At 33.9% G+C, this 27,784-nt stretch overlaps 1 protein-coding gene across 3 annotated transcripts in view; it reads right to left on the bottom strand.

The window, feature by feature from the left end:
- Positions 1-27,784, bottom strand: part of Zfr (zinc finger RNA binding protein) — a 76,389-nt gene that overhangs the window by 6,924 nt on the left and 41,681 nt on the right. For all 3 annotated transcript variants that reach the window (XM_026390128.2, XM_026390129.2, XM_026390130.2), the window contains 9 exons: positions 27,464-27,609; positions 24,936-25,098; positions 24,011-24,216; positions 22,808-22,958; positions 20,144-20,285; positions 15,518-15,615; positions 14,568-14,663; positions 1,725-1,836; positions 1,514-1,611 (listed from right to left, as the gene is read on the bottom strand). In XM_026390128.2, coding sequence (XP_026245913.2) covers positions 1,514-1,611; positions 1,725-1,836; positions 14,568-14,663; positions 15,518-15,615; positions 20,144-20,285; positions 22,808-22,958; positions 24,011-24,216; positions 24,936-25,098; positions 27,464-27,609 — 1,212 coding nt within the window. The remainder of the gene's footprint in view (positions 1-1,513; positions 1,612-1,724; positions 1,837-14,567; positions 14,664-15,517; positions 15,616-20,143; positions 20,286-22,807; positions 22,959-24,010; positions 24,217-24,935; positions 25,099-27,463; positions 27,610-27,784) is intronic.

Below are 27,784 nucleotides of genomic sequence, written 5' to 3'. Positions count from 1 at the left end.
AACATAAAACATGGACATGAAGAAACAAGCTGAAAATTGGTTCAATATAGAGACTATTCAGATTTCATTATTTATATATGTACAGCCCTCTTAAATTTTATTATATATGTAGCTGTACATTATTTAACCACCATCATAATCAAGATATTCAACTGTATCATGAGCACAAGATTCCCTTTAAAGCTACAATGTTCTCTTTTCCTAGCCCTAACTTTCAGGATTCACTAATCTCTTCTTAACTGCAATTTCAAGGATGTTTAATAAACTGAATTATGGATTCTGTAACTCCATCACTTTTATTAAGAACATTTCTAACTACCTCCTAAAATTAGACAATTTTCTTCAAAGCTGCTTTAAAAAAAAAAAGTACTTTTTAAAATTGTCAATTCTGGTTGGTCATAGTGGCACAAGCTTTTAATCCCAACAATTTGGGATAGGCTAAGGCAAGATGATTGTAAATTTGAGGACCATGTGGGCAACTCAAAGAGACTCTGTCACAAAATAAAAATGGCTGAGCACATGGCTCAGTGGTACTGTGCCCCTAGGTTCAATTCCTAGCACACTGAGGAGTGAGGGGGTGGCTTGCAGAGTGAGTTTTCAAATGCCTGCTCCTAACCCCAAATTTCTTTTCACTTAAATTCACAATTAATTCTTTCGAAAAGTAAATCAAGGAAATCAAAACTAGTTTAATACTGTAGAATTGGTTCTATTTTAAGTCTATAAAATATCCCTAATGTTCTAACACTACTGCCTCCCACCCAGTATACTTTCCAGTGTAACATTCACTAATGCCTGACATCTTTGAAATTCCAAATTACCCTTGACAGTAGAGGCAATAAATCAAGATCTTAAGTTTAACAACTCTCATCTACCATAGAATGGATTACTGCTGTTCACAGCTAATGTTTTTTTCCCCCCTACTCAGTACATTTCTGGGATCATAAAAATTATGGATAGCTATAATAATTTTAGATTGATAACTGATGATGACACTAACATTTAAGATCTTTCAATACACCTAGTAGTATAATTACATATATTAACCAATTTAATCTTCCCAATGATCCTGTTTGAGCTAGAAACTGCTTTCCTCCCATTTTATAAACAAGATGGCAGAGTTGGTATTCAAGCCCAGGGAGTCTCACCCCGGAGTCCATACTTTCACTTATTATATTGTGTACTGTTAGGAAAGGCTAAATTATATCAATAACGTCTAAAACCAGATACCCTACAACTTCCATGTAATGAGAAAACATGACTTTCTGCTTATCTTGATATATATATTCTAATACTCTGATTTAACGAAACATTGAAAATACTGTGTTTATAGTACATAACGTTCTTAATTGAAAATTCTAGTAGCAAAATCTAATTTAAGGTAAGTCTTTTTTAAAGGTTAACTTAATAAAGCAGCAAAATATTATACAGTGACTTCATCTAAAGAACAATTATGAAAAAATAAAACTTTAAAGACAGTAACCCAACAAAGCTCTGGGATTAGAAATTCTAGTACCTGTGCACTGGATGTAATATCTTCCCGCTGCTGGTCAGTCATTGTTGCCAAGGTATCAAAGGGATCCTTTTCACAAGGATCCAAAAGTCCAGGGCTACCTACAAACATTACCACAAGGAAACAAACGTATTAGCAATACCCATCTGTAAGAGAAGAACTTTTATTTAACTATCATACAATTTTACTTCATTAAGAACAAAATGAAATATACCTTTAAGAATAATCCCTGAAGAAATGCATTCAAACACTCTTCTCAGAGCATCCCCAGGGCTCTGAGGACTGGAAGCACTACTAATTGCTTTCTCTACTAATAACTCCATTGCCTAAAAACAAAAACAAGAATATGTTTAATAACATACAGATAAAAGAAATTATTCTTTTTTCCCCTTTTTTGGTACTACTGAGGCTTGAACCCAGGGCTGCTCTATCACTATGCTACATCTCCATCCCTTCAATTTTTTTTTTTTTTTTAAATAACTTTGACATAGGCTACAAAGGCTGGCCTCAAATTTGTGATCCTCCTGTCTCAGCTTCCTGAATAGCTGTAATTTACAGGCATGTGCCACCAAGCCAATAAATAAAATTCATTTTCAAACACTGGAATGAAAAATACATATACTTTTTGGTGGTACCAGGCATGTAGTACCTGGGATGACTTCACCCGTGAGCAACATCTCCAGACCCCAGCTCTATTTTGAGATAGGATCTTGCTAAATTGCTGAGGCTGTCTTCAAACTTGGGATCCTCTTGCCTCAGCCCTCTGAATAGCTGGGCTTACACACACATGCTACCACTCCTGGTTGTCATTAAAAATATTAGATTGCCAGGCATGGTGGCACATGCCTGTAATCCCAGGTGTTCAGGAGGCTGAGGCAGGAGGATCCCAAGTTCAAAGCCAGCATCAGCAATTTAGTGAGACCCTCAGCAACTTAATGAGACCCTGTCAAATTTAAAAGAACTGAGGGTGTAGCTCAGTGGTAAAGTGCCCCTGGGTTCAATCCCTAGTACTAAGTGGGTGGGGAGAGAATAAAGGGTAAAAATGAAAAGAGAAAAAATTTAAAGTTTAAAAATATTACATAAAATAAGTCACAGGGCTGGGGTTTGGCTCAGTGGTAGAGCGCTTGCCTAGCATGTGTGAGGCACTGGGTTCGATTCTCAGCACCACATAAAAATAAATGAAATAAAGGTCCATTGACAACTAAAGAATATTTTAAAATAAATAAATAAAATAAGCCACAAAAACAGAAAATAGAAATTTATACTATAGGGACTGGGGTTGTGGCTCAGCAGTAGAGCACTTGCCTAACACGTGCAAGGCCCTGGGTTCAATCCTTAGCATCACATAAAAATAATTACATAAAATAAAAAGATATTTGGGCTGGGGATATAGCTCAGTTGGTAGAGTGCTTGCCTTGCATGCACAAGGCCCTGGGTTCAATCCCTAGCACCAAACAAATAAAGTTAAAAAATTAAAAATTAAAAATAAAAGAAATTTATAATATAGTATAGAACTTTAAAAATTAAATACAAATAAAGAAATAAAAATAGGGGCTGGGGTTGTAGCTCAGCAGTAGAGCCCTCACCTAGCACGTGTGAGACCCTGGGTTCGATCCTCTATACCACATAAAAATAAGTAAAATAAAGGTATTATCCAACTACAACTAAAAAATAAAATATTTTTTTAAAAAAGAAATAAAAACAAAGGATTGGTAATATGTACTCATAATCCCAATTATTTGGGAGGTTGAGGCAGAACTACTGAGCCAAGGAATTCAAGGCTAGCCTGGGCAACCTAGCAAGATCTCATCTCCCAAAACCAAAACACCAAAAGTAATAAGACAATATAAAATCTACATTTTTAAAAAAACGTGGATGTGTAACCGATGCGATTCTGCAAATCTGTATACGGGGTAAAAATGGGAGTTCATAACCACTTGAATCAAATGTATGAAATATGATATGTAAAGAGCTATGTAATGTTTTGAACAACTAATTAAAAAATTGTGCTTCTCTTTATATATGTACATACATACATATACATAACTATTACATACATGTATTGTGTGTTATACATATTTTATATTATAACTTATGGCTTAATTAAAACAGATTGATGCTGCTATAAATTAGGACAATATTCTACTGAAAATACTTCTGCTTTTTCTTTACAAAATACATGTATCATCTATACTTCCATTAGATGTATAACTGAACTTCTATTATCTGAGGAAAATACATAGTATACAATCACTATAAAATTACATTTAAGAAACTCAAAATCTAAACCAATGAATAGAAGACAAAAATAAAAGTACAGAATTAAAAAGCAGCCAACTCGGGACATGTTTTGAAGGGTCTCTAATTAGAAAAATGTGTTTTCAAAAATATTAAAAACTGTTTTCTAATTCACATATAAGATCCACTTTTTTTGTATAGTACTGGGGGGATTAAGCCCAGGGGTGCACTCTACCACTGAGCTACATCCCCAGTATGTTTTATTTTGAGACAGAATCTTGCTAAGTCCTCCAGGCTGGCCTCAAACTTGCAATCCTGCCTCAACCTCTGGAGTAGCTGGAATTACAGGCAAATGCTACCATGCCCAGTGATATTCACCCTTTGAAAGTAAAAGTGTAGAATTCAGTGGCTTTTAGTATACTTACAAAATTGTTCAAACATGATCATCTAATTCTCGAAAACTTTTCATCATTTCATAAAGAAACCCCATATCCAAAAGACTGTTCTTTTTTCCATTTCCCTTTTTTTCAACCCTGGGCAACCACCAACCTATTTTCAACTTCTTCAGATTTTCCTACTCTGAACATTTCATTCAGGTGGAACCACATTAAGTCTGGTTTCTTTCACTTAGAATAATACTTAGATTTCATTCATGTTGTGGCTTTTATTTAAATTATAAGTGAAACCACAAATAACAATTCAAAGAAAAAAATATTTTTTTAAAATTAGATGGACACAATACTTTTACTTTGTTTATTTTTTATGTGGTGCAAGGGATTGAACCCAGTGCCTCACACATGCTAGGCAAGCACTCTACCACTGAGCCACAGCACATCCCCAAAGAAAATATATTTTATGAAACTATTACAAAGAAATCCTTAAAATGATATGGGAGCTAAAAAAGATTCCATGTTTAGTTATACACTAAAAAACTCATAGAGAACAGAGGTAAAAACTATTTACTTCAAGACCATTTCTCAAAATCTAAAATGAAAAAGTTGGACACAGAGAGAATATAGTTCCAGTTAGGAATACACTTCAAGAGAAGTGTAACTTATAGAAACTGCACATTAATGGCTGTGAAAAAATGATAGCTTGCATAAATGAGACTGAAAATGATAAATGCTTACAATATAAATCACAGTGAAAAAAATTAAAATAGCTCAGTTTATTCAGTTGAAGAATATAGAAAGATGGTGAAGACATTTTTTAAAGGAATGTCATTTAAGGGTTTTAGTGTTTTAAAGAATAAGCTTCAATCATCTAGAAAACTCCATACATGTGAAAGGAATATCTCTCATTTCCGAAGAAATTAAAGATGTCCAAAAGACTGAGATTATTAAAGTAGATATTTATTTTAATGAGATTAAGGTAGATATTTATTTTGAATTTCATAAACTAGCATAAATTGCCAGCATATAGTAAATAATGTTTTGAAACAGAGTATTTCTAACCTAATTTCAAAACAACACTGTACTTGCAAAAAAATAGACATGTAGATCAATGGTACAGAATACAGAGAAAAACCCACACAGTCATATGATTCTTTATAAAGGTGCCAAAAACATTCAAAGGAGAAAAGACCATCTCTGATGGGAAACTGAATATTCATATATGAGAATGAAACTAGAACCCTCTCACTTTGCACAAAAGTCAATGTGAAACGAATCAAGTGTAAGACCTAAAATTTTCTAATTGTCAACAACAACAAAAACCCCAAACAACAACAACAAAACCCAAAAAACAAACAAACAAACAAACAAACCCGGGAAATTTCAACATATAGGGTCAGACAAAGAATTCCTGATTGGGAACCTTACAGCTTAGGTAGGAAATAAGAGAATCAATAAATGGGATGGCATCAAATTGAAGAGCACAGCAAAGGAAACAACACAGTGAAGAGAGAACCTATAAAATGAAAGAAAATCTTTGCAGTTGCCCTTCCTACAGAGAATTAATATCTAGAAAAAAAATATATATATATATATAAAAACTCAACACTAATAAAACAAATAAGCCAGCCAATACATGGGTAAGTGAACTAAACATACATTTCTCAAAAGAAGTAAAAATGGCCAACAAAATACCTGAAAAAAAAAATGTTTGACATCTCTTGCCATCAGGGCAATTCAAACCTTGATATTATATCTCACTCTGTTTAATGGCAATCATCAAGAATATAAATAATAAATGCTGGCAAGGATGGGGGGTGGGGAGAGAAACTATTTATACACTGTTAGTGGGAATGTAACTTAGTATAGCCACTACGGAAATCAGTATGGAGGTCCCTCAAAAAGCTAAAATTGGAACTACTATATGATCTACATATTTCTCTAAAATAATCAAATTCAGCATATTTTCAAGATACATTCATACTCAAGTTTATCACAGCACAATTCACATTAGCCAAGTTATGGAATCAGCCCAGGTGTCTATCAACAGATGAAAGATAAAATGTCGTATGTATGTACAATGCAGTTTTAACTATAAAGAATGAAATCAATATTTGCAGGATAAAAACTGGAGACGATAAGTTTTAGCAGAATAAATTAAAAGAAGAAAGCATTATGTAATTTCTCTCATGTGTGTGGAAGTTAGAGGGGAAAAAAACAGGGGAAAAAAGGTGATGCCATGGAAGAAGGGAAACCATTAGGTTAGAGAATAGGGATGAAATGGGAGGAGGAATTGAGGAGTAAAATTGATAAAATTGCATTTTTATGTATATATGAATATTCACTAATAAAAATTTTTTTTACAAAGAATGTGAGAATAGCACTGACAACTCAGTGATTAAAGAAATTAAGACCCTGTCTCTAATAAAATACAAAATAGGGCTGATGTTGCTTAATGGTCGAGTGCCCGAGTTCAATCCCTAGTATCCACCCCCCAAAATATATTATAAAATATGCAGCTTTTCAAAAATGTCTCAGATTTTCACAGTGTACTTCTAGAGAAAGTTGTGGGAAAATTAATCAATTATAAACTTAGGTATGTTAAGACATAACATGTGGGGCTGGGGTTGACCTCGGTACCACATAAAAATAAATTTAAAAAAAAAAGGTATTGTGTTCGTCTACTACTAAAAATAAAAATAATCTATGATTATAATATGTGCTTGTATTTAATTATTAGTATTTTTTGGTACCAGGGGCACTTAACCCATGGGCACTTAACCACCGAGCCACACCCCCAGCCCCTTTTATTTTGAGGCAAGGTCTTGATAAATTGCTTAGGGCCTCACTAAGTTGCTGAAGCTAGTCTTGAACTTCGGATTCTCTTGCCTCAGCCTCTAGAGTTGTTGTGATTACAGGCAAGTATTCATGAAGTGCTAAGCACTTTAAATATATGATTTCATTTAATTCTCATAGATGCTATTATACCACAATTTAAAGATATAAAACAAGATACCTTAAAAGATATTAAGCAGTTTGTCTAAGACTATTGTAGGTAATAAAGCTATCACCTAAGTTCTTCTGAGTCAAAACCAACTTTTTCAAACCTTTCCTTAGACATTAATTTCTAGTTCTGGTAGAGGTTAAAAAAAAAAAAAAAACACATACACACATACACTTGAAGAGACTGTAATAATACAGGCACTTTCATTAGTGGGAGTATAAAGCAATAAAACCATTTTTAGAGCACAACCAGCAAGCTCTATCAAAGTCTTAAAATGGCACATTATTAATTAAACCAGGAAAGTCAGTATGTTACACTTAACAAAAGCACAAAAAATACTCATCTGTGATTAGAAGAAATCTCTAGCATTAGTTCTGATTAAATAATAGTAGTAGCAGGTATTCTCTTCACCATTTTAGTTACTATTTATTTAGCACTTATCCTGCAGTAACCACTGGTCTCAGTTTTTATATACGTTGACTAGTTTTTACCATTAAAACCACCTTCTGGAGGTAGATATAACTATTATTCACATTTTACAGATTATATTTATGCTATTAAAAAAGGATTCTATAGATCCACTATGAACAATTCTATATACAACAGCCAATTATATATTCTAGTTGACATAAATACTAATGCATGAGTGACAGATTTCCATTTTTAAAGTCCAATCACAGGAAGTTGTATTTTTGTAACATAACTTATGCAGAACAACTTACTTCAAAGTGCTGAAATCTACAAAAATCTTAAACTGTTATGACTTTTGGGGGAAAGTTTACTTTTAGCTAAATGCTGAGTTATTACCCTTTTTTAAGTTAAAGTAAATGAGATGATACTCCCGTACAAGTTGCTGATTCTTTTGTAAGCAAACATAATGTTAGTTCTTTGCCTGGAGTTATCAATATACTATCATTTAATTTTTTTTCATTGATTCCATCAGCAATAGACAAGAACTCTCTTGCTACCAGCACTAATATCTAAATTACTTACAAACACACTGAAGAAAACAAAAAAAATATGTGAAAAGTAATGTTAAATTACATATTTCAATTATTATGTGAGCAGTAAGTATTATTAGAACAGTTCTCCCCACAATCTGCGAGAACTTAAAAAGCTCAGGAAATATTTACAGAATGTAAAGTTAACTATTTTAAAAAGTGAACAACTAGTATTTTATTCACTATGTTGTGCAATCATCACCTCTACTTAGTTCTAAAAGATTTCCAAAATACCCAAGTAAACTCCTTACCCCTTAAGCAGTCTTTCCCTAGTCCATAAAGATACACATTCCTTGTATGAAATTTTTAATTCTCATTATTTCATACAAATGGAAACAATATGACTTTTTGTGCCTGGCTTCTTGCACATTTTTTTTCAACATTTATTTTTTTAGTTGGACACAATATCTTTATTTTTTATTTTTATGCCTCATGCATGCTAGGCAAGCACTCTACCACTGAGCCACAAGCCCAGCCCGGCTTCTTGCACTTTAAACAATGCTTTGGAGATTCATCTATACTACAACAGATTATTATTTTTTCCGTGTGAACTATTTATCATCCAAATACACTGTTCAGCAATAAAATATATATTTTTAGAAATTCAACTACACACCATTCATAATTTACAGCATGTATACCATACTAAAGAAGCTATGGATACTATATAGCAATTCTGATGTCAGACCAACCTTACAAAAGAACTCCACTGAATTTTTTTGCACTTCAGAACAAAAGAACTAATTTGAAGGTAGAATACCATTTTCAATACTATTGCAATGTATGTGAAAATCCATAAAAGCAAGCATTATTAATTATTTGTTCAAAGTAAGTAATCAGAATGCTATATAAAATTAAAAATAAAGAACCTCCAATTTCTTTTATGAAAATCAAGAAGAAAGGTTATTAAAGTGACAAGAGCCAAATCCCAAGATCTTCTGGCCCCCAAACATGACTATGATTAAAAAATAAATTACAAGCTGGGTACAGTGGTGCACATCTGTAATCCCAGTGACTCAGGAGGCTGAAGGAGAAGGATCACAAGTTTGAGGTCAGCCTTGGCAATTTAGTGAGACTGTTTCAACATAAAATTTAGAAAAGGGATGAGGCTACAAACCAGTGGTAGAGCACCCCTGGTTAAAAAAAGAAAAGAAATACATTATAATGTGCATGTGCTTCTGCCAGTAACCTAGACTGCAATAACTTGAATCAAATACAGGAAAGGCTAGTCAGTGAAGGAGAACATTTACAAGAAACTGAGAGCTTACCCTGTTTGGGTAACTCTCATGTAGGTCTTGGTCTTATCGGGCTCTCCAGACTGGGGGTGGGGGGGTGGGGGGAAGTGAGGGAGGAATAGGGTTGACTGAGTGAACAAAATCCAAAAGACTTCATCAATAACCTCCGAGCTGTAGAAAGGTAGCATGAGTTATGCTGCAGGTAGTTCTAGGAGAAGAAATGTTCCTGAAAAGAAAAACCTCTTCTGATCACCTTCTACCTCAGCAGGAAAAAGGGAGCATAATTTGCAATGCTGAAGTTTTTGTAGAAATCAGGAAAGAGTAGAAGGATCATACTTATTCACTTCTAATTATGCCCAATAATAAAAAGACATGGCTAAAATACAGGTAAAATACAAATCAATCAATCAACCAATAAATAAATAAATGAAGCCAGTACCAAGTAAATAGGAGAAAAAAATAACATCAAAGATGTTTTGTGCCTGGGCATGGTGATGCACACCTGTGATCCCACCTGCGGCTCAGGAGGCCAAATTAGGAGGATCTTGAGTTCAAAGACAGCCTCAGCAAAAATAGAAGAGTTAAGCAATTCAGTGAGACTGTCTCTAAATAAAATACAAAATAGGGCTGGGAATGTGGCTCAGTGGCCAAGTGCTCCTGAGTTCAATCCCCAGTACCCCCAACCCCAAAAAAGATGGTTATGAACTCTCAACATAAGGGCTTCAAACACCCTCAGTGGTGTCACGAGTGAGGTTGTTCCTAAAATGATATGGCAATCAGATTCAGGAAACAAATGGAGATGTTGCAAGAGAAAAGGCTCTTGGATTTAAAACCTGAAGCAGATACAGTAGAGTGCATAGCCCATGTCTGTTAGCAAGGGTGCATATAGCCAAATCCAACTCCTTTGTAAAAGCAGTTCTTATAATGCACAGTGGAAGAAAAAGAAGAAATATTAAAAAACATTCTTGATCTGGGCATAGTAGACATGCCTATAATCCCATTAGCTCGGAGGAAGAGACAGGATGATTCCAAGTTCAAGATCAGCCTCAGCAACTTAGCAAGGCCCTAAGCAATTTAGTGAAACCCTGTCCCAGAATAAAAAGGACTGGGAATGTGGCTCAGTGGTTAAGTGCCCCTGGGTTCAATGCCCAGTACCAAAAACAAACAAAAAAAAACAATGTTTGTCAACAGATAACTGAATTTAAAAAAAAATAAGGTATACAAACACAACAGAATGTTATTCAGTCATGAAAAAGAATGTAATTCTGACATTTGCAGCAACATGAATAGAAATGGAGAATATTATTTTAAGTAAAATACCTCAGGCCTTTTTTTGGGGATTGAACTGAGGGGTGGTTAACCACTGAGCCACATCTCCAGCCCTTTTTAATATTTTATCTAGAGACAGGGTCTCGCTGAATCGCTTAGGGCCTCACTAAGTTGCTGAGGCTAGCTTTGAACTCATGATTTCCTGTGTCAGCTTCCCAAGCTGCTAGGTACACCAGGCTTTTGAGAAAGATTAATACTGCATGTTCTCACTTATATGTGGCAGTTAAAAAGTTGATCTCAGGGGGATGGGGTTGTAGTTCAGTGGTAGAGCACGTGCCTAGCACACATGAGGCCCTGGATTGAATCCTTAGCATCACATAAAAATAAATAAATAAATAAATGTATTGTGTCCATCCATAACTTAAAAAAGTTGATCTCATAAAGTACAAAGTACAAGAGCAGTTATCAGAGCCTGGGAAGGGTGTACAGGAGAGTAAAGTAAAATGAACATAGGATTGTTAATGGGTACAGGGGAGCCAACAGGATAGGCAGAATACCTTCTCGTGTTCTATAACACAGTGGGGTAATTATGGTTGACAGCAATTAATTATATGCTTCTGTTTCTTTTGGTGGTGCTGAGGATAGAATCCATGACCTCACACATGCTATAATCATTCTATCCCACTTAGCTTTATTACTAGTCCTAAAAGTATATTTCAAATTAGCAAGAGAGGGTTTTGAATGTTCTTAGAATAAAAAAATGATGTTTGAAGTGATAAACATGCCAATTTCTCTGATATGATCATTACACATTACATAAATGTACCGAGATGTCACATTTTACCCCACAAGCAACTAAGAATAAAAAAAAACACATTAAAAAAAGTGGAATAGATTTGCATGATATTTTTGTACTTTTGTGCCCTATAATATGGAAAATAGAGATGAAAAATCTATTCTTTATATACTTTAGATGATAAGGACATGTCAAAGTAGTTCAATTGTTATTGAGCAGGATGTTGATGGTAGGAGAGGCGGTGCATGTGTAGTGATAAAGAATATGTGGGAACTCAATATTTTTCACTGAATTTTTCTGAGTCAAAATCTGCTATAAAATTTGAAGTCCATTAAAGAGTTTCTAAAAAATCTGTTCTGAATGAATCTTAATTTATGGGAATGAAAGTAAATTCTAACATTTGAGTTCTAGAGTATGATGTGTAATTGAAGGCATTTAAAATTAAGAGCACAAAATTAAGAGGTTATTAAAATTATAGGGCTAATAAAGCAAACTGAAATGCAAAATAACTTAAGAGAACTAAGCAAAGAATAGGACATAGCTGAAAACTAAGTTGTTACCAAGGAGATAATCACTGGGGATACAAGAAGAAAGAAAGAAGACAGAGACTAAACAATTGAAAAAAACAGTAGATATGTTAGACAAAGGCAACCAAACAATAGGATAATCCGAGTCCCTAAAATAAGCATATTGATCAAACATAACAAAATTATTCTTCACCTTCAGCTATAAGAAAAGTAAAAAGTAAGAGGCAAGAAAACACAAACATTTTAAAGAAATACGGATAATAAGAACAAGATTTTCAGACAAATGTGGTTAAGTTACTCAAATTCCAGGATAAAGAAAACAATTTTAAATAAACTCATGCATCAGATAAAGGGCAAAAAAAAAAAAAACTTAACTGGGATTTAGATTTAGTAATACTAAATGTCAGAAGATAATGGAGCAACAACTACAAATGGAGAGGGAAAAACTGTAACCTAACAAAGTATTTTTTATTGAAATAGTGGTGAGTGGCAGAATCTCAAATATGTAAGAAATTTAAAGCATACTTTTTGTTAAGAACTGATGATAAAATGCAGTCAGTCAAGAAATGAAAAGCCACCTCAATAAAGACCTAGTGAACCATTCAAATATAGAACTAATTTAGCAATCTGTCTACAAAAGTACACAGCTGGATTCATCTTTAATCAATTTGTAGTTTTTTAGTTAATTTTTAACTAAACAAGTAATACTTAGTTTTTTTCCTGGTAAAAATTAAACATTATAAGTCTTTTAAAATCATTTTTAAATTTTTTTTTTTGTAGTTGTAGATAGACAGAATGCCTTTATTTTATTTATTTTATGTGGTGCTAAGGATCAAACCCAGTGCCTCACACATGCCAGGCTAGCGCTCCGCCACTGGGCTATAGCCTCAGACCAAACATTACAAATCTTTATCCTAACCATCCCTTCCTCCCACTAAATATGCAGGGAGTACACATATGTGCCACCACACCCAGCAGAATTTATAAAAATTTAGGAGACTTTTATATAGCAAAAATTATGAACTGAAGAGCACATGAGAAACTGGAAAATATCATTTAACAGAGACAAAGGCCAATTTCTTATTGTGGAAAAAGTTGTCTAGGGCCAGTCTCAGTAATTTAGTGAGATCCTGTCTCAAAATAAAATAAAAAACTGGGAAAGCATCCTTGGGTTCAATTTAAAAAAGAAAGAAAAGAAACAAATGAAAAATGAGATGGCTTATTTTGTCTATTATATATTGTTAAACATTAAGAAGTATGATGAGCTGGGGGCGGAGATGCATGCCTATAATCCCAGTGGCTCAGGAGGCTGAGGCCCTAAGCAACTTAGCAAGACCCTCTATCAAAATAAAAACTAAAAGTTTTAGGTTAGGGATGGGATGTGACTCAGTGGTTAAATGACCCTGGGTTCAAGTCTCAGTACAAAAAGAAAAGTACAATGATATCCCAGAATATTTTGAAATTTTAAATGATCCAACTTTCTGATGAACAATTAGAACATGTTCTTTGATCTGGAATTTCAGTTGTAGCAATTTATTCTACCTTCAAAAACTTGAAAATAATATATAAAATGAGGACTCAAAGCTGAAGTCTGCAAAAACCTCCAATGTCTATTAAATGAATACTAAATAAAGTACAGCACAAGGGAATACTACATAGTTAATACAGAGAATGAGGTGCTTTTCAAAAAAATCTATTTTGTTAAGAAAGATGTAAATAGTATATAACAGTACAGTTATTTATAAGTTAAAAAAAAAAAAAAAAAAGAAATACAGGGGCTATGGAATAGCCTAGGATATGCAAGGCCCTGGGTTCAATTCCCCAGAAATACCTGCCACACCAAAAAAAACAAAAGGCTTGACTGAAATCAAATATATGGGATGCCTTTAAATAAGGAGGCTTTCAATACTTATTTTTAACCATTCTGAATTATTGAATTTTTGAAATTTTCAACTTTATACATTATTTTAAAAACATATGAACAGAATTCTGCACAGGGGGCTTAACAGCTCATTTTCAGTCTTTTAAATATACCTATATGTGTAAAATCCAACTAATTACTGCTGTATTATTAAAAAAAAACACTGGGAAGAGGAAAAAAAAGGGCAAAGAAAAAATACAAAATAAGTATGACACATAATTCTTTATTAACTTCTGAGAAAAATCAAACATGCTAAGATGCCCAGCATTTCCCATCAAAAGAAAACAAACAAAAAATTGACAAAAAACCAACAAAATACTGGACATGGTGGTGGACAGCTATAATCCCAGTGGCTTGGGAGGCTGAGGCAGGAGGATGAAGAATTCAAAGCCAGCCTCAGCAAGCAGGAGGTGCTAAGCAACCCAGTAAGACCCTGTCTCTAAATAAATAAAATACAAAACAGGGCTAGGGATGTGGCTCAGTGGTTAAGTGACCCTGAATTCAATCCCCAGTGCCAAAACACACACAAAAATAAACAATAAAACCCTGTATTTACTAAATAAAAATAAGACTGATAACCATGATAACTAAATAGAAGCTTAAGGGTAAAAGTAACTGCAGACATATTTCCTGAATGTCTATTTTTTTACACCATGCAGTTATATACTACTTACCCAGCTGGGAAAATCAGACCACGTTGGAACTCGCTGACAGAGGTCTCGGAGAATACGTATGATAATCACACAGGACTGCAGACCGTTAGCTCTAGCCTTGAGGGCAATACAAAAACCAACTGGATTAAACTTAGAAATACTGAAAATATCCCTTGATGAAAAAAAATTAAAATACCACTGTTCAATGGAAGCTCAGATAAAAACAAAAATAATCACACTTAAAAGTTGGATTCAATGAGCTGCCATTTACAGCAGTATTTTATGCCAGGGTTAGTATATAAAAGTTGGTATTTAGGTCAAAGTAAACAGATTATACAAGAATAAAATTTCTTGATCCCCTGTGAACCTTGACCTATATTCATTTAAAACAGTAAACTTAAAAAAAAAATCTGCCTACATTAGAAATAAAAGAAATAGTGAAGAGCTAAAAAGTTTGTCTAGGGACTGAAAGGCTAAGGAAATCTGTTTGGTTTCCTTGCTGTGCCTTTGCATGACTGCAAAGTCACTAAACCAAACAGCTGCTTCCTCACCTTTCACTCCCTACACTTATTAACTTAGAGAAAGAGGGGGGAAAAATCTTAAAAAACTATACACAAAGCTTTAAACACATATTCCATTATTTAAAGCAAAGTTAATCTGCAGCCTTATGGAATATAATACATATACAAACATGTGATGTTCCTAAACAAGTTTAAATATAGCCACTAAAAAGAAAAAATAAAAACCCAAACTACAAAACACCCCCAAAACGAAAGTTTATTGTCAAATTAATAGTAACTGCAATATGCAGAATCTTCACACCCAGCTTTCTATGTTAACATATTTTCTGAGATTTAATGTAAAATAATATTGCTTGGGCAATCTTTTGAAATGTTTAAGCACAGTTAAACATGTGTACTGAACGACTCTCTCATAAGGCTACAAGAAAAAAGTAAAATGATGTTCCGAACCTGGAACCACTTAGCGTGGCGTAGAGCAGCCAGAGCGTCAAGGCATTTTTGCCTGTCCAAGACGTCCGGTGGGTCTTTCACCATACCCGAGGTTACATCTAAAATGGATTGAATTGGCAAAATGCAGTGAGGAATGGGTGTTTGACCAGGTGAGCAAGACACTTCCTTAAAGTAGCATCAGTGTCACATGAGCCATTTGAAGTTTGTCAGCACTTTAACACACCCAGGGAGTTATTTTCAACAAATTTACATAATTCAATTTTAAGAATAAAAGGAGAAATTAAGTTTAACTCTTAATTTAATAATATAATATTTTCTGGAAAAATAAACCCTACCCACCCAAATGAAATCCAAAGGAAAGATTACTGGACACAGCGCACCAGCACAAAGATGACAAGACAAAGGGAACACAAAAATCCACCTTAATAAATGAGAATGTACAATTAACTACTGAGTTTGTTGAGTATTCTAAGTGATCAAAGGTTATTCTGAGGCTAATTATAGCAAAGAACTGATGATAAATATGAAATGATCAATAGAATATGGGGGGCCCCCAAACAGGCATTTCTCTAAGAGATCAATGATTTTCTTCCACAAGAGGATTTTAGAATATGAAATGCCCCTTAAAATTCAAAGTTTTCACAAAATGTAATCCAAAGAGTAACTAGAGAAGCAATGGGTAAAGCAGAAATGGGTAATAGAAACTAGCATGGTTAAATGGAATTAAGAACAGAGAAGGTGGAATAAGATGAATGAATGTTTTGATGATAGATAATACATAGGGATCTTTCAACTTGGTTAAAACATAAATGATATACATAAAACTTGTGGAGAAAATATGAAACTAAACCAGGACAAGAAGTTAACTTTAAACTAAAAAAAGTCACTCACATAAGCAGTCAAAGGACCAACCATATATTCATCTAAACAAATCTATAAAATGTACATGATATATCAAATATAAAAAAATCAAACTATCAGCAAGCAAATAGTAACTTTTTAAACCTAATTCACAGTTTCCAGTGACTTTATAGTACATTTTCTATATCATCAGTTAATTATAGCAGTCCTTTGGTCAAAGAAAGCAAAATCATGAGGCACTCAGGATATAATTCATTGAGAACCCCAAATGAATATTGGGGACAAAAGAAGAAACAGAAGATAAAACAAGAAAAAGGTAAGGATGCAAATTACTTCAATGTATATCTTATCATAAGTATTAAGAAATCTTAAAAAAGACAGCTTGTCCTCATTCTAAGCAGATGACATATAAAGAAGTATGTTAAAAAACTGATGAAGAATTTCATCCCATTTGGGTTTTCTTTTCTCAGTTATTATTCCTCAAATAATCAGATACAAAATTTTTAGAAGACCTATAAAAAGGAAGTCTTATAGATATAATCAAGGAAAATTATGTAGTATTTTGAGAATGGGCAATGAAGGAGGGATTTGGTGCTAAAAAGAAACTATTAAGGAAAAAATATTAGTACGTAATTTCAAAACTTGAAAGACTAGCTACTGAAAACAAGAAATAAATTTTAATATAAGAAAAAGACTTCTTTGAAATAAGGAAGAAAGACACGTGAAAGCACAGTTAAGGGGGAAAAAAACAAAACAAAACAAAAAAAACCAACTCCCCAAACCATTCTTGCTCTCCAAAGTATCTAGAACATGCTTTTAAAGGACATCTTTTCCATGTTCCTTATTTACATTATTTGCTGAAGCTAAAATGCAAAGGTGATGGTGTGCAATCTCCTTTTAAGTTTCTAAATAATATAATGTTAATGCACCATTTTAAAATTTCCTCCAATACAGAAGAATTTTGTTCACAAGCATTCATAACTTTGGAAATTTTAATCAATGACACAAATTCAAAGATGCCAAGACACCTATTTCAAGTTAAAAATATATTAGAACTATAAGTAGGAAATTGCTGTTAAATTTAGAGTGTGGATTTTTGCACCCATTTTTTACTTCAAGTGGATTAACCCCTTAGATATATCGTGCTAAAATCATACTTACTGCCTAACACCCAGTTAAAACAGAAATCAGTTAATTTATAAAAACAAAATGCAAATTATTATTCTACATGAACATAATTCAAAAAATGTAAGGGGTTAATCACCAATTAGAAGACATGCTGTGTCCACACTATTTTATGATTAAAAGTTAATAAGAATATATTAATTTAAATTAACATAATATATAATCCACTCAACCATTTAAAAACTAGTGTGAACACTGCTTAATTCTAGAAGAGACAAAGACAAAACAAACAAAACAGCCACACGAAAGACAATAAATGCCAGACTCTGCATCCAAAATCCCTCCTTAACCAAATGGCAGATGTGACACTGAGCTTTTGAAAACCTTGGTCAAAAATCCTTCCGATGTCTTGGCAGCAACCCCTGACAGGAATCAATCCCCTCTGTTAGAAGGCTTTGGACCGGGCCTGATAAGCTACAGGTGAAAAAAAAACACACACAATACTTGACTTGCTGCAGAAAACAATTCTGTAGCAAGGGTTAGAGCATTTTGAACATTTTAAGCTTTAAGTCAATTAAATGTTTAACTGTCAAACACAGTACTATAAAGTAAATCTGTCATGCGTTTAACAGTTATTAGAACAATTTAATAGTTTCTTTTATTAAATATTTTTTTCATATGAAACAGGTCTTTTACACATCAAAGAGCTACCACAGTATGTGCACGTAGTCAGTCTCATGATTTACAATGTTCTTCCGGCAAAGCCTTCCTTAACCCCTGTACTAACTCCCCAAAGCAAGCTATAGGCTTTAAGTGATTTTTAAGACACAGAGCATCGGGAGCTGCAGTGAGAGAGAATACATACCGTTACTCTGCAGCAAGAAAGAAGCAATCTTCGTAATGAAGCTAAAGACATGATTTACTGCAGTTATCTGCAGCAAGGAACACTCTATCAATGTTTCTACACTTTTGCATATCCAACTTTCCAGCTCAGTGTCTTGAAGCACAATCTTTCAATTTTGAACTGACCATTTCCCTCAGGTTCATTTTTATAATTCAGAACAGTAATTCTAACTCAAGTCTGGGTCAGACAAAAATGTAATTTTGTTTCCTTTAAAAGGGATAGGTTATCAAAGAACTTACACTTATGACACTATTAACTTTAATTTTTTGCAACATAATAAAAAGGCTTGATACTGTACATAATTCAATTCAGTCTAAATATAATTGGACAGAATGTACTCTGAAACAAAGTTAATTGTTATATAATTTCACACTAAAATAGCAACATTTATAATATTTTGTATTAGAAAGTTTTAAAACTTCTAGTCCTAAATAAAAGGTCATATGCTACGTATGTTAAAAGTCATATGCTACATAAGTAAAAGGTCATATGCTACTTATGACCTGATCAGATTGACTCAAACTCTTTCTCCAGCAACACCTTGAGTGGAAACTCATGTTACATAAAAGATCCTTTACACAAAACTCAAACTTGTTTATTTTGAAGATGCAAAGCTTAAGATACAACATACAAATCCTAATATGGTAAATAAACAAAGTATGCAAGATAAAACATGTCTCCCAATGACATTTTAGGTAAAATGCCTTTTTCCTGGGTTGTAGAAAGCCCAGTGCCATTTAAAAAAAAAAAAACCACAATGCTTTGCTGTAAGAAAACAAATTTAAAGGGACAGTAATTGAGAGGCTTTTCTCAACCTGTATCACAAAGAAATATTAGTGTAATTCCATATTTAACAAGTTAAGATGTATAAAAAAAACATGAAAGGAAACAAAGTAAATTTTATCTGACCCATAAAACAAAAGAACCAACATACTGCAGACACTGATCATGCTTTTTGGCTTAAAAGCTTTTGAAGCTTTAAAAATGTTACAGAACAGTCCCTAAAGCAACATTGCTGGCACCAGCAGGATTCATATTCTACAATGGCAAATTAAGTTTTAAAATGCTGAACTGTACTCTAACTCACTAACTGTATCTGCCTAATTTATTTTTAATTCTAATATGATATTCAGGCCAAATATCAAAATCTGTGTGCATTAGGATGATCAACATTTATGAAAGTGCTCCAAACCAAAGAGCAACCTCAGAGAACTAGAAATATTTACCTCATAACAAGCCAAATCCATGATTACATATATAATAATACCTCAAATGTAAGTGCTAAGAATAGTTAGCCAATTTTGTCTGTGAAACTTTCTTGTCTTCTTTTAAGACAAGGCAAGATTGAGAACTTCTTAATGGAAGTCAAAGTTGTGGCCCCTATACTAGTAAACATTTAAATTTTTTTTCACAAGTCAACTATGCCAAGTAAAAATAATTTTGAATTTTTTTCCAGAAATCTGAGGTTAGCAAGAAAAGAAAAAAAAATCAAGAAAACCAATCATATCCTATGGGTTTCATGTAAAAATTATCATTAACAAGCGCATTTACTTTGTGGGAAATGATCTCAACCCAAACTGGTTGCTAAATAAGTCAAATCTATTAAATATGTAATGCCAGCATGTTGCCTTCTAGGGCTTAATGCCATCTTAAAAGAGTAGGTAAATTGAAAATAATGATAAAACAAAACAAAAAAACAGTTAATAGAAAAGTAGAATGTTTAACAGCTTTCCAACCTCCTTCCCTCATGTTCTCTTCTCGAATAATTGGAGATGTCAGGGTGATAGTGACTTGCATTTTGGGTTCCACACATGAATTCAAAATTATCGCTGCTTCAGAAACAGCACATTTTATGTCATATTTCTCAGGACTTATAACCTATGTAAAAAATATTATAAGAAATTAGTTGGATATAATGCATTTGTTAATAGACAAAAGCAGTTTCATTATGATTCTTTTAGTTTTCCACTACCCTAACCATTCTATAAAGACAAGATCATATACTACTATAAGATCTGCCATATATATCCGTATCATTAATCTCTTGTACCTCTTTATTTTCAAAATCTTTGTTAAGCTAATATTTAACATTATCAGTATTATTTGGGATATTTGTAAATGTGTATGTCTCTTAGATGATGAATTCTTAGATAAAAAAATAATGGCATTATTTTTCATATTTACAGAACTTGGAACTAAAATAACTGGACCTAACAATTCAACCATTGGATCCTACAGCCATAATTCAACCATTCCCAGTCTATATTCTCAGTGAATTCAATAGATCCACATCTTATCAGGAAGCAGGATGTCCCACTTAAGAACAAAAAACAAACCCCAAGATTTACCGCAATTTGGTAGACATGTAAAAAGTCACAATTTATATGACCAAATTAAACTTTTAGACAAAAATTACATGAAGTGTTTACAGTGTAGCGTCTAGTCTTAAATCTTAGCTCTACTTTATAAGCCATGTGAAGAGGGGCAAATTATTTACCCTGTGATTGTTCCTGTAAAATATGAACAATAATTGTACCTAACACTTAGGTTGTTAATTACGTAAAACCCATTACTATGTAAATGTTAACTATGATGATGATGAAGAATTAATTTTACTTTACTTGCTAATCCACTTAAGAACAGGTAGCTTTGAAAGAGCTATCTGCTTTAGCTTAACTGTTAATTATTTAGTTAGGATACAGGATTTCCTGCTCTGTAGTTTTATTAAGCACCACATTAGAATGGAGATGTTTCTTACAAATTCTACGACTTTATTCTAAGGCCCCTAATCTTTTCTTTGCCCCTTTCATTGGCCTAACAGGGACAACAAAGAGGTAAAAAGACAAACAGGAACTTCCTCTCTAGAACAATGGTAAGAGAACAATAGAAAGTGCTAGAGTGGTGCTAGTGTAAGTTCAACAAGGTGCTTTCACTGTTCCTTTTATCATCTGTTTTAATATTGCTGTCAGGTAGTATTCTGACTTAGTACTGTAGGATCCATACTGCCAATGAAATTTTAATCCCTGAATTCAGAATGGCTAAATTGAAAGGTTTTGAATAAAATTTATTCAAGGTATCATGACTTTATACCCTCCCCACAAAAAAATTAAATTCAAGCTTTAAAGTAAGGTTGTTTTGTAAAACCAAAAGGGAATATTCTTGTCGCACGACTATAATCCCTGAGGCTTGGAGGATGAGAAAGGAGGATCTTGAGTTCAAAGCCAGCCTCAGAAAAAGCAAGGTGCTAAGCAACTCACTGAAACCCTGTCTCTAAATAAAACACAAAAATAGGACTGGGGATGTGGCTCAGTGATTGAGTACCCCTGAGTTCAATTCCTGGTACCAAAAATAAATAGGAATGTTCTCTTAATTACGAACATTTTTTGCTGGAGACAGAGAAGTACTTCCTACCATTATAAACATTAGAAAATTGAAACTACAGAAGTCATCCCTTATCTGTAGTTTCACCTTCTGTAGTGTGTTACATGTTGTCACTGCAGTCTGAAAATATTATACAGTAAATTCTAGAAACAGATAATTCATAAGTTTTAAATTACATGCTATTCTGAATAGCATGATGAAATCTTGAGGCACCCTCCCCTATCTGGCCAGCTATGTGAATCATGACTTTGCCTAGCCCATGCTATATATACTCATTAGCCCCTTAGTTGAACTGTTATTAGATTGTTATGGAATGGCAGTGCTTGTGTTCAAGTAACCCTTACTTTACTTAAAGGTCCCGAAGTGCAGAGTAGTGATGCTGGCAATTAAAATCTACAAAAGATAATCTGTGCCTAACATGTAAATTAAACCTTATCAAAGGTATGTATGAATAAAGAAAACACAATATACACAGAGTTTGGTATTATCATTTAAGGTATTGACTGGGTGTCTTGGAACACATCCCTGAGGATAAGGGGGTAGTATTGTATTAATAATTAAACTGAAGAAATCAAAATCAGATCCTTTCTTTTAGTTATATTTTATTAAAAATATGTCAAACTACATAAGTAAGAGGTTCATGAATTTAAAAACTTAAAACTAAGCATGGGTAGGGTAGCTTTGTTAAGAGGGAAAAAAAAAATCACTTTTTGTTCCCATCAACTGCCTTACACTTTAAGTATTGGAAAAAGAACAGGAAAAGGAGGGCATATGCTACAATTTTACATTTCAAAATAAACTGGCAAGATGGCTTCATGTCAAATACAAGCACCATAAAACCTAAAAAGACAAAGTAGAAAATAGTTTTATCAGTTTGCACAATTAAGCAAAAAACTCAATATGGAAAGTCAAGCCAAAAATTTAAAGGCTGGCTGAGGTTTAAACTGAAGCACAGTTAGTCCTGCCAAAAACTTTTGAACCAGACAAGGGGTAAATTTAACATTTTCCATCATACTTACAGCAAGCTGTTTGGGTAGGTTTTCTGCAATACGGCTTAATAATGTCTTTGAAGGTTTTTCTGAGCACAGCAAAACAAGGTTGACATTTCTATCTCCCCGGAGAAGTAGTCCTTTTGCCAATACTCCCACTCGCAACACTCCTTTCAAAGCTCTGTATCAAAATCAACTCATATTATAATATGACATTTATTTCCCTTTTTCCCCCGTCTTCTTTCTTTTTTGCAGCGCTGAGCATCGAATCCAGGGCTTCTTCCATGCTAGGCATGCACTCTACCACTGACCTATATATGCCCTCAGTCAGAACCATGATATTCTCTAAACACAATATTAAAAGGAAATTATTTTAATACTATTAAAATCATCATCAACTACACTAACAAAACTATAGTATTTTAAACTATACTTCATTAGATAAGCAATATGGATTAAAAATAAATCAATAACAAAGTTCTTGGCTGGGCATGGTAGCACACACCTGTAATCCCAGTAGCTTGGGAGGCTGAGGCCCTGGGTCACCAGTTTAAAGCCTGCCTCAGCAAGAGTGAGGTGCTAATAAGCAACTCAGCGAGACCCTGTCTCTAAATAAAATACAAAATAGGGCTGGGGACTTGGCTCAGTGGTCGAGTGCCCCTGTGTTCAATCCCCAGTACCCTCCCTCCAACCCAAGAATTAAGTTCTCACAAGCAAAACAAAGGATACCGAGTACTTCTGTTTTTCACTTTACCGTTAATAAAAGTCATGTTTGAATTAATACAAAAATATTTCCAAATGGTAAAAGGAAAAGTAAAAAGTTATAGATCTTACTATACAAACTCAATAAGAAAGATGGAGCTAAAGTTTGGGCTTATTCATGCTTTATGGTTAGTGCTACTACAGAATAGCAAAACGAAGACTGCAAGGAGGACATACCAACAAAAGAATAGAGAAATTAGCGGCTGAATGTAACTGGAAAACCATACCAGAGACTTTGAAACAGATTTAATATGTTTTTATGTAAACTTAAATGAGTAAAATCCAAGGTTTAAACTGTGTTGTCAGTGGGACTATGTATTTCTCATTTTAGCTGAAAATATTACGTATCTAACACAAGGATAGTTAAGAAAGGTAGACTCACACAGGAATTATCTAATTGTGATTTCAAATGTAAAAAGTGCACGTAAGGAAAACTAAAAATATGTACAGTAAATAACACTGAAAACACACCTGTCTTTACCTCCCTCTTTTTTATCATCTCCTTCTTTGCTCTTGCTCTTCTCATGTTCAGACAAACTGTCTGAAACGAGTTTTAAAGCACGTTCAGTGATAGAAACAATTTTCTGAACTGCTTGCAACTCCTCTTCTGTTGGATAAATGGTTGCATGTTTTGTCATTACATAACGGTCATCAGATGAGTCAGGACGACGTAAGGGCTAGAGAGAAAAGTTATACTTCAATTTAGCAAGGCCCTAAGCAACTTAGTGAGACCCTGTCTCTACATAAAATATAAAAAAGGACTAGGGATATGGCTCAGTGATTAAGCATCCTTGGGTTTAATCCCTGATACTAAAAAAGTCTTCTGAGCAAAAGTAAATATTATTTTTTGACTACACTTGATCATATCTTTTAAAAAAAAAAAAACAGTAAAGCAAAATATCCATTTAAACAAATTTCAATTTTCCATTTCAGTAAAATGAAAATGCAAGACTACATGTGGTAGTAGAAATCAAACCCAGGGACTTGACCTCTACTACTGAGGTACATGGCTACCCCTGAAAATATTCCTTAATAAATTTAAAGTATTGATGATTTTGAAATTTTGATTTCCTTAACTCAAAATTTTACAACAGCCAAGACTTTATGATGACAAATGAGAAAGAACAGGCAAAGGAGTTTGCTGTTTTTTTTCTAACTGCTGAATGTTTGTTCTTGTTTTCAGTAGTCTGGACTTCTTTTATGAGATGTTCCTCATAATCCTTTTAGCCAGTTTGTTCAGAACATAAACTCTCAAGACACAGATCTTTGTGAGAAACATCTAAATCAGATGGAAAAAATCCCATTAGATTAAGAGATTTAGTCTACAAACTAGCCCTCCAAACGATCTCCTAATATTTAAATTTTCATTTCTTATATAAAAAACAAAGACACTCACTGCAGGACCCTGTGGTTGAGGAGGCATGCCTGGTCTAACACCCAGAAGACCTAATGGGCCTGGAGGACCATGAGGATAGCCCCCATCGGGCATTCGGCGACGATCATCCCAATGATGCTGTTCTTCCTCCATTCGTCTCCAGTACATGTCCTCTTCGTACCGTCTGAAACACAAAGAATATTACAAGGTTATGAGAAGAAATACAACCCAAGGACTTGCATCAGTGATGACATAAAAATTCTACCCAAGTCAGCCTAACATTTTTCTTCTTCCCTACTTATCTGATTTCCCATATTTGCTTTCATTGAGAAGTAAATCAATGTAAAAACAGAACCAGAGAGAACAAAAAGCAGAAGAAAACTTCAGAGCTGAAGGTCAAAGTACAAAGAACAGAAATTGTTCCTTCCAATCTCTCCCCACTGAAATTTTGCTTTCTATAACTTAAAATTTTACAACAGCCAAGACTTTATGATGACAAATGAGAAAGAATAGGCAAAGGACTGTAAACAAGGCAACGATTGGAAACCCAAATATCTACTCCTAAGGGGGCTCAACCAGTAATATATATAAAACACCCAATGTGCACACAGACATTAATAGCATTTTCTTGGTCTTTGTAAAACTAAAACTCTCTCCTACATTTTTTTTTTTTTTACCTTAAAGAAAGCCTCTTAAAATACCTTTAATTTCTCTATTTGTGATACAGGCACAACATATATACTTTTCTAATATGCGCAAAATCAATGGTGTATAGTAATAAATGGCAATTCAAGGTCAATGAGACAGTCTCATTGTTGGGGACCTATAAAGAGCAACAGAGATTACAGTACAGTACAAAGCAAATATCCTGTCTAGAGACAACAGCTGTGACTTAGTTCATAATAACTGTCGCCATAAGGAATAATGAATGCATTTGCCAAGGTCATCAGGGTTTTTATGAAAACTTCATGGTTCAGATGAAAATTTACTATGTATTCCAAATAAAACACCCATGAACTGAACCTGGAATGTGGACATTTAGTGTACAGGTGACATCTTTCTAATCTATTCTACAATCTTCTTCACCATCTCTTTCCCTCTGGGTTCAACCTTTACTTTCAACTTCAAAATAGCATAGTAAGAGCTCTCAAAGAAAATCATGTGTCAAGCAAATTTTGGTAGCAAGTTTTAAACAAAACTTAAAGAATTATGCTTCTTGACCACCACTGTAACAAACTACTCATTTCTTCATGTTGGGAATAAGCATCGCTTTTTAGGTAATCGAAGGACTGAGGGAACCAAATATCCTGTTATGTGATGTAGGCCTTGAGAAAAAAAAAAACAAAAAAACCATAAAAACAGCTTGAAGGTTCTGAAAAATCATGTTCTGTCCAACTTGGAATAGTTTATTAGTGCTAAAGATGTTTAAATAAAATAACAGCTGGGACATTTAACTGTTGTTTGCCAGTTCACATTATAGCATGTAACACATTTACCAGCAAATAGGTACTTAATAAATTTTAGACATGCAAGTAAAACAAAATAATTATATAACCTACTAGAGAGAGGAAAGTCCTAGTATAGGGAAGAATACATTACAAAGGCAGAAGCTCCAAAAAGAATATAGGACTTATTTTTATCTTACACATAAAAACTGGTTTACAGGTAATGGTAAAAACTAAAGGTAACATACAATAAAAGCCAAGTAAATACTGTATAGGAAATGTGTACAAATAAGTAATAAAAAATAAGAAATTTTTAGCACAGTGGTAGAGTGCTTGCCTGCTGCAGTCTGGCTGGGCACAATTCAGGAGCCACTTGTCAAAAGAAACAAACTTTACTTTTAGAACCACACATGCCAAACCACTCAGCTCTTCAGGAAAACCTTCAGAGCCCAACTGCGACCACTGGCTTCCCACAAGCCTCTCAACCTCCCCCACTCCTCCTGCTCTTGAGGCCGATTGGCTGGGTCACGTGGGCAGAGCCAAAAAAGCCCCCAATGAGCAGCTCCGTGGTCTGAAAGGGCGGGGAAACAGCCCTATGAGCATCACCGCAGAGGAGCCAATCAGTTGGCAGCTAGACGTTTGCTGGGGCCCTGTGAGCCAATCATCAGCTGGCAGCTGGAAGTTTGCTGGGGCCCCTTAGGCTGTGGCTCTCAACACTTGCCTTGCATGTGTGAAGACCTGGATTTAATCCTCAGCACCACATAAAATTAAATAAATAAAATAAAGGTATTGTGTCCATCTACAACGAAAAACCCTTATATTCAGAATACTGTTATCAGGTAACCAGTCATTCTACTTTGCCTATTTTAAATTGAGGTACTTATTCATTTATAACATGAAATTCTTTATATGATAACACTTTCAACAAAATTCCTAATCCCAATAATTTAATTTTAATATAATTTTTCCTAGACTTACGATCTTACTAAACACTAAAAGTACATTAAAGAAATATGAATTGCTCTAAATGGAAGACATATACCCAGAAACTTTTTTTTATGAAGGAAGAATCACTATCATGCTACTAAAAGTTAAGGATATTACCTCATTTCCATTCTCCAGCGCTCCTCTTCTTCCCGTCTTCGCCAATATTCCTCCTTCTGCATCTGCTTCCTCATTTTCTCTTCTTGAATCTTTCTTGCTCGAATACTAGGTTTTACTTCTACTTGCAAATCTGGGTTTACTTTTTTCTGTTAAAAAAAAAAAAGAGCCACCTTCAACAATCTACCTCCATCTTTAGCCATACAACTACACATATTGATCATAGAGGCTTTTACTTACAAAATTTCCTAAAGAGAAAAATCAGCATAACTAAATTGAATCAGATAAAATAATTCAGAGTACATTAACTAAAATGCAAAATTA

Source organism: Urocitellus parryii, chromosome 1 (assembly GCF_045843805.1).
Source record: "Urocitellus parryii isolate mUroPar1 chromosome 1, mUroPar1.hap1, whole genome shotgun sequence".
In the NCBI taxonomy this organism is placed as follows: Eukaryota; Metazoa; Chordata; class Mammalia; order Rodentia; family Sciuridae; genus Urocitellus; species Urocitellus parryii.
The sequence above is the reverse complement of the archived record's forward strand: the minus strand, read 5'-3'. Positions and strand labels throughout refer to the sequence as shown.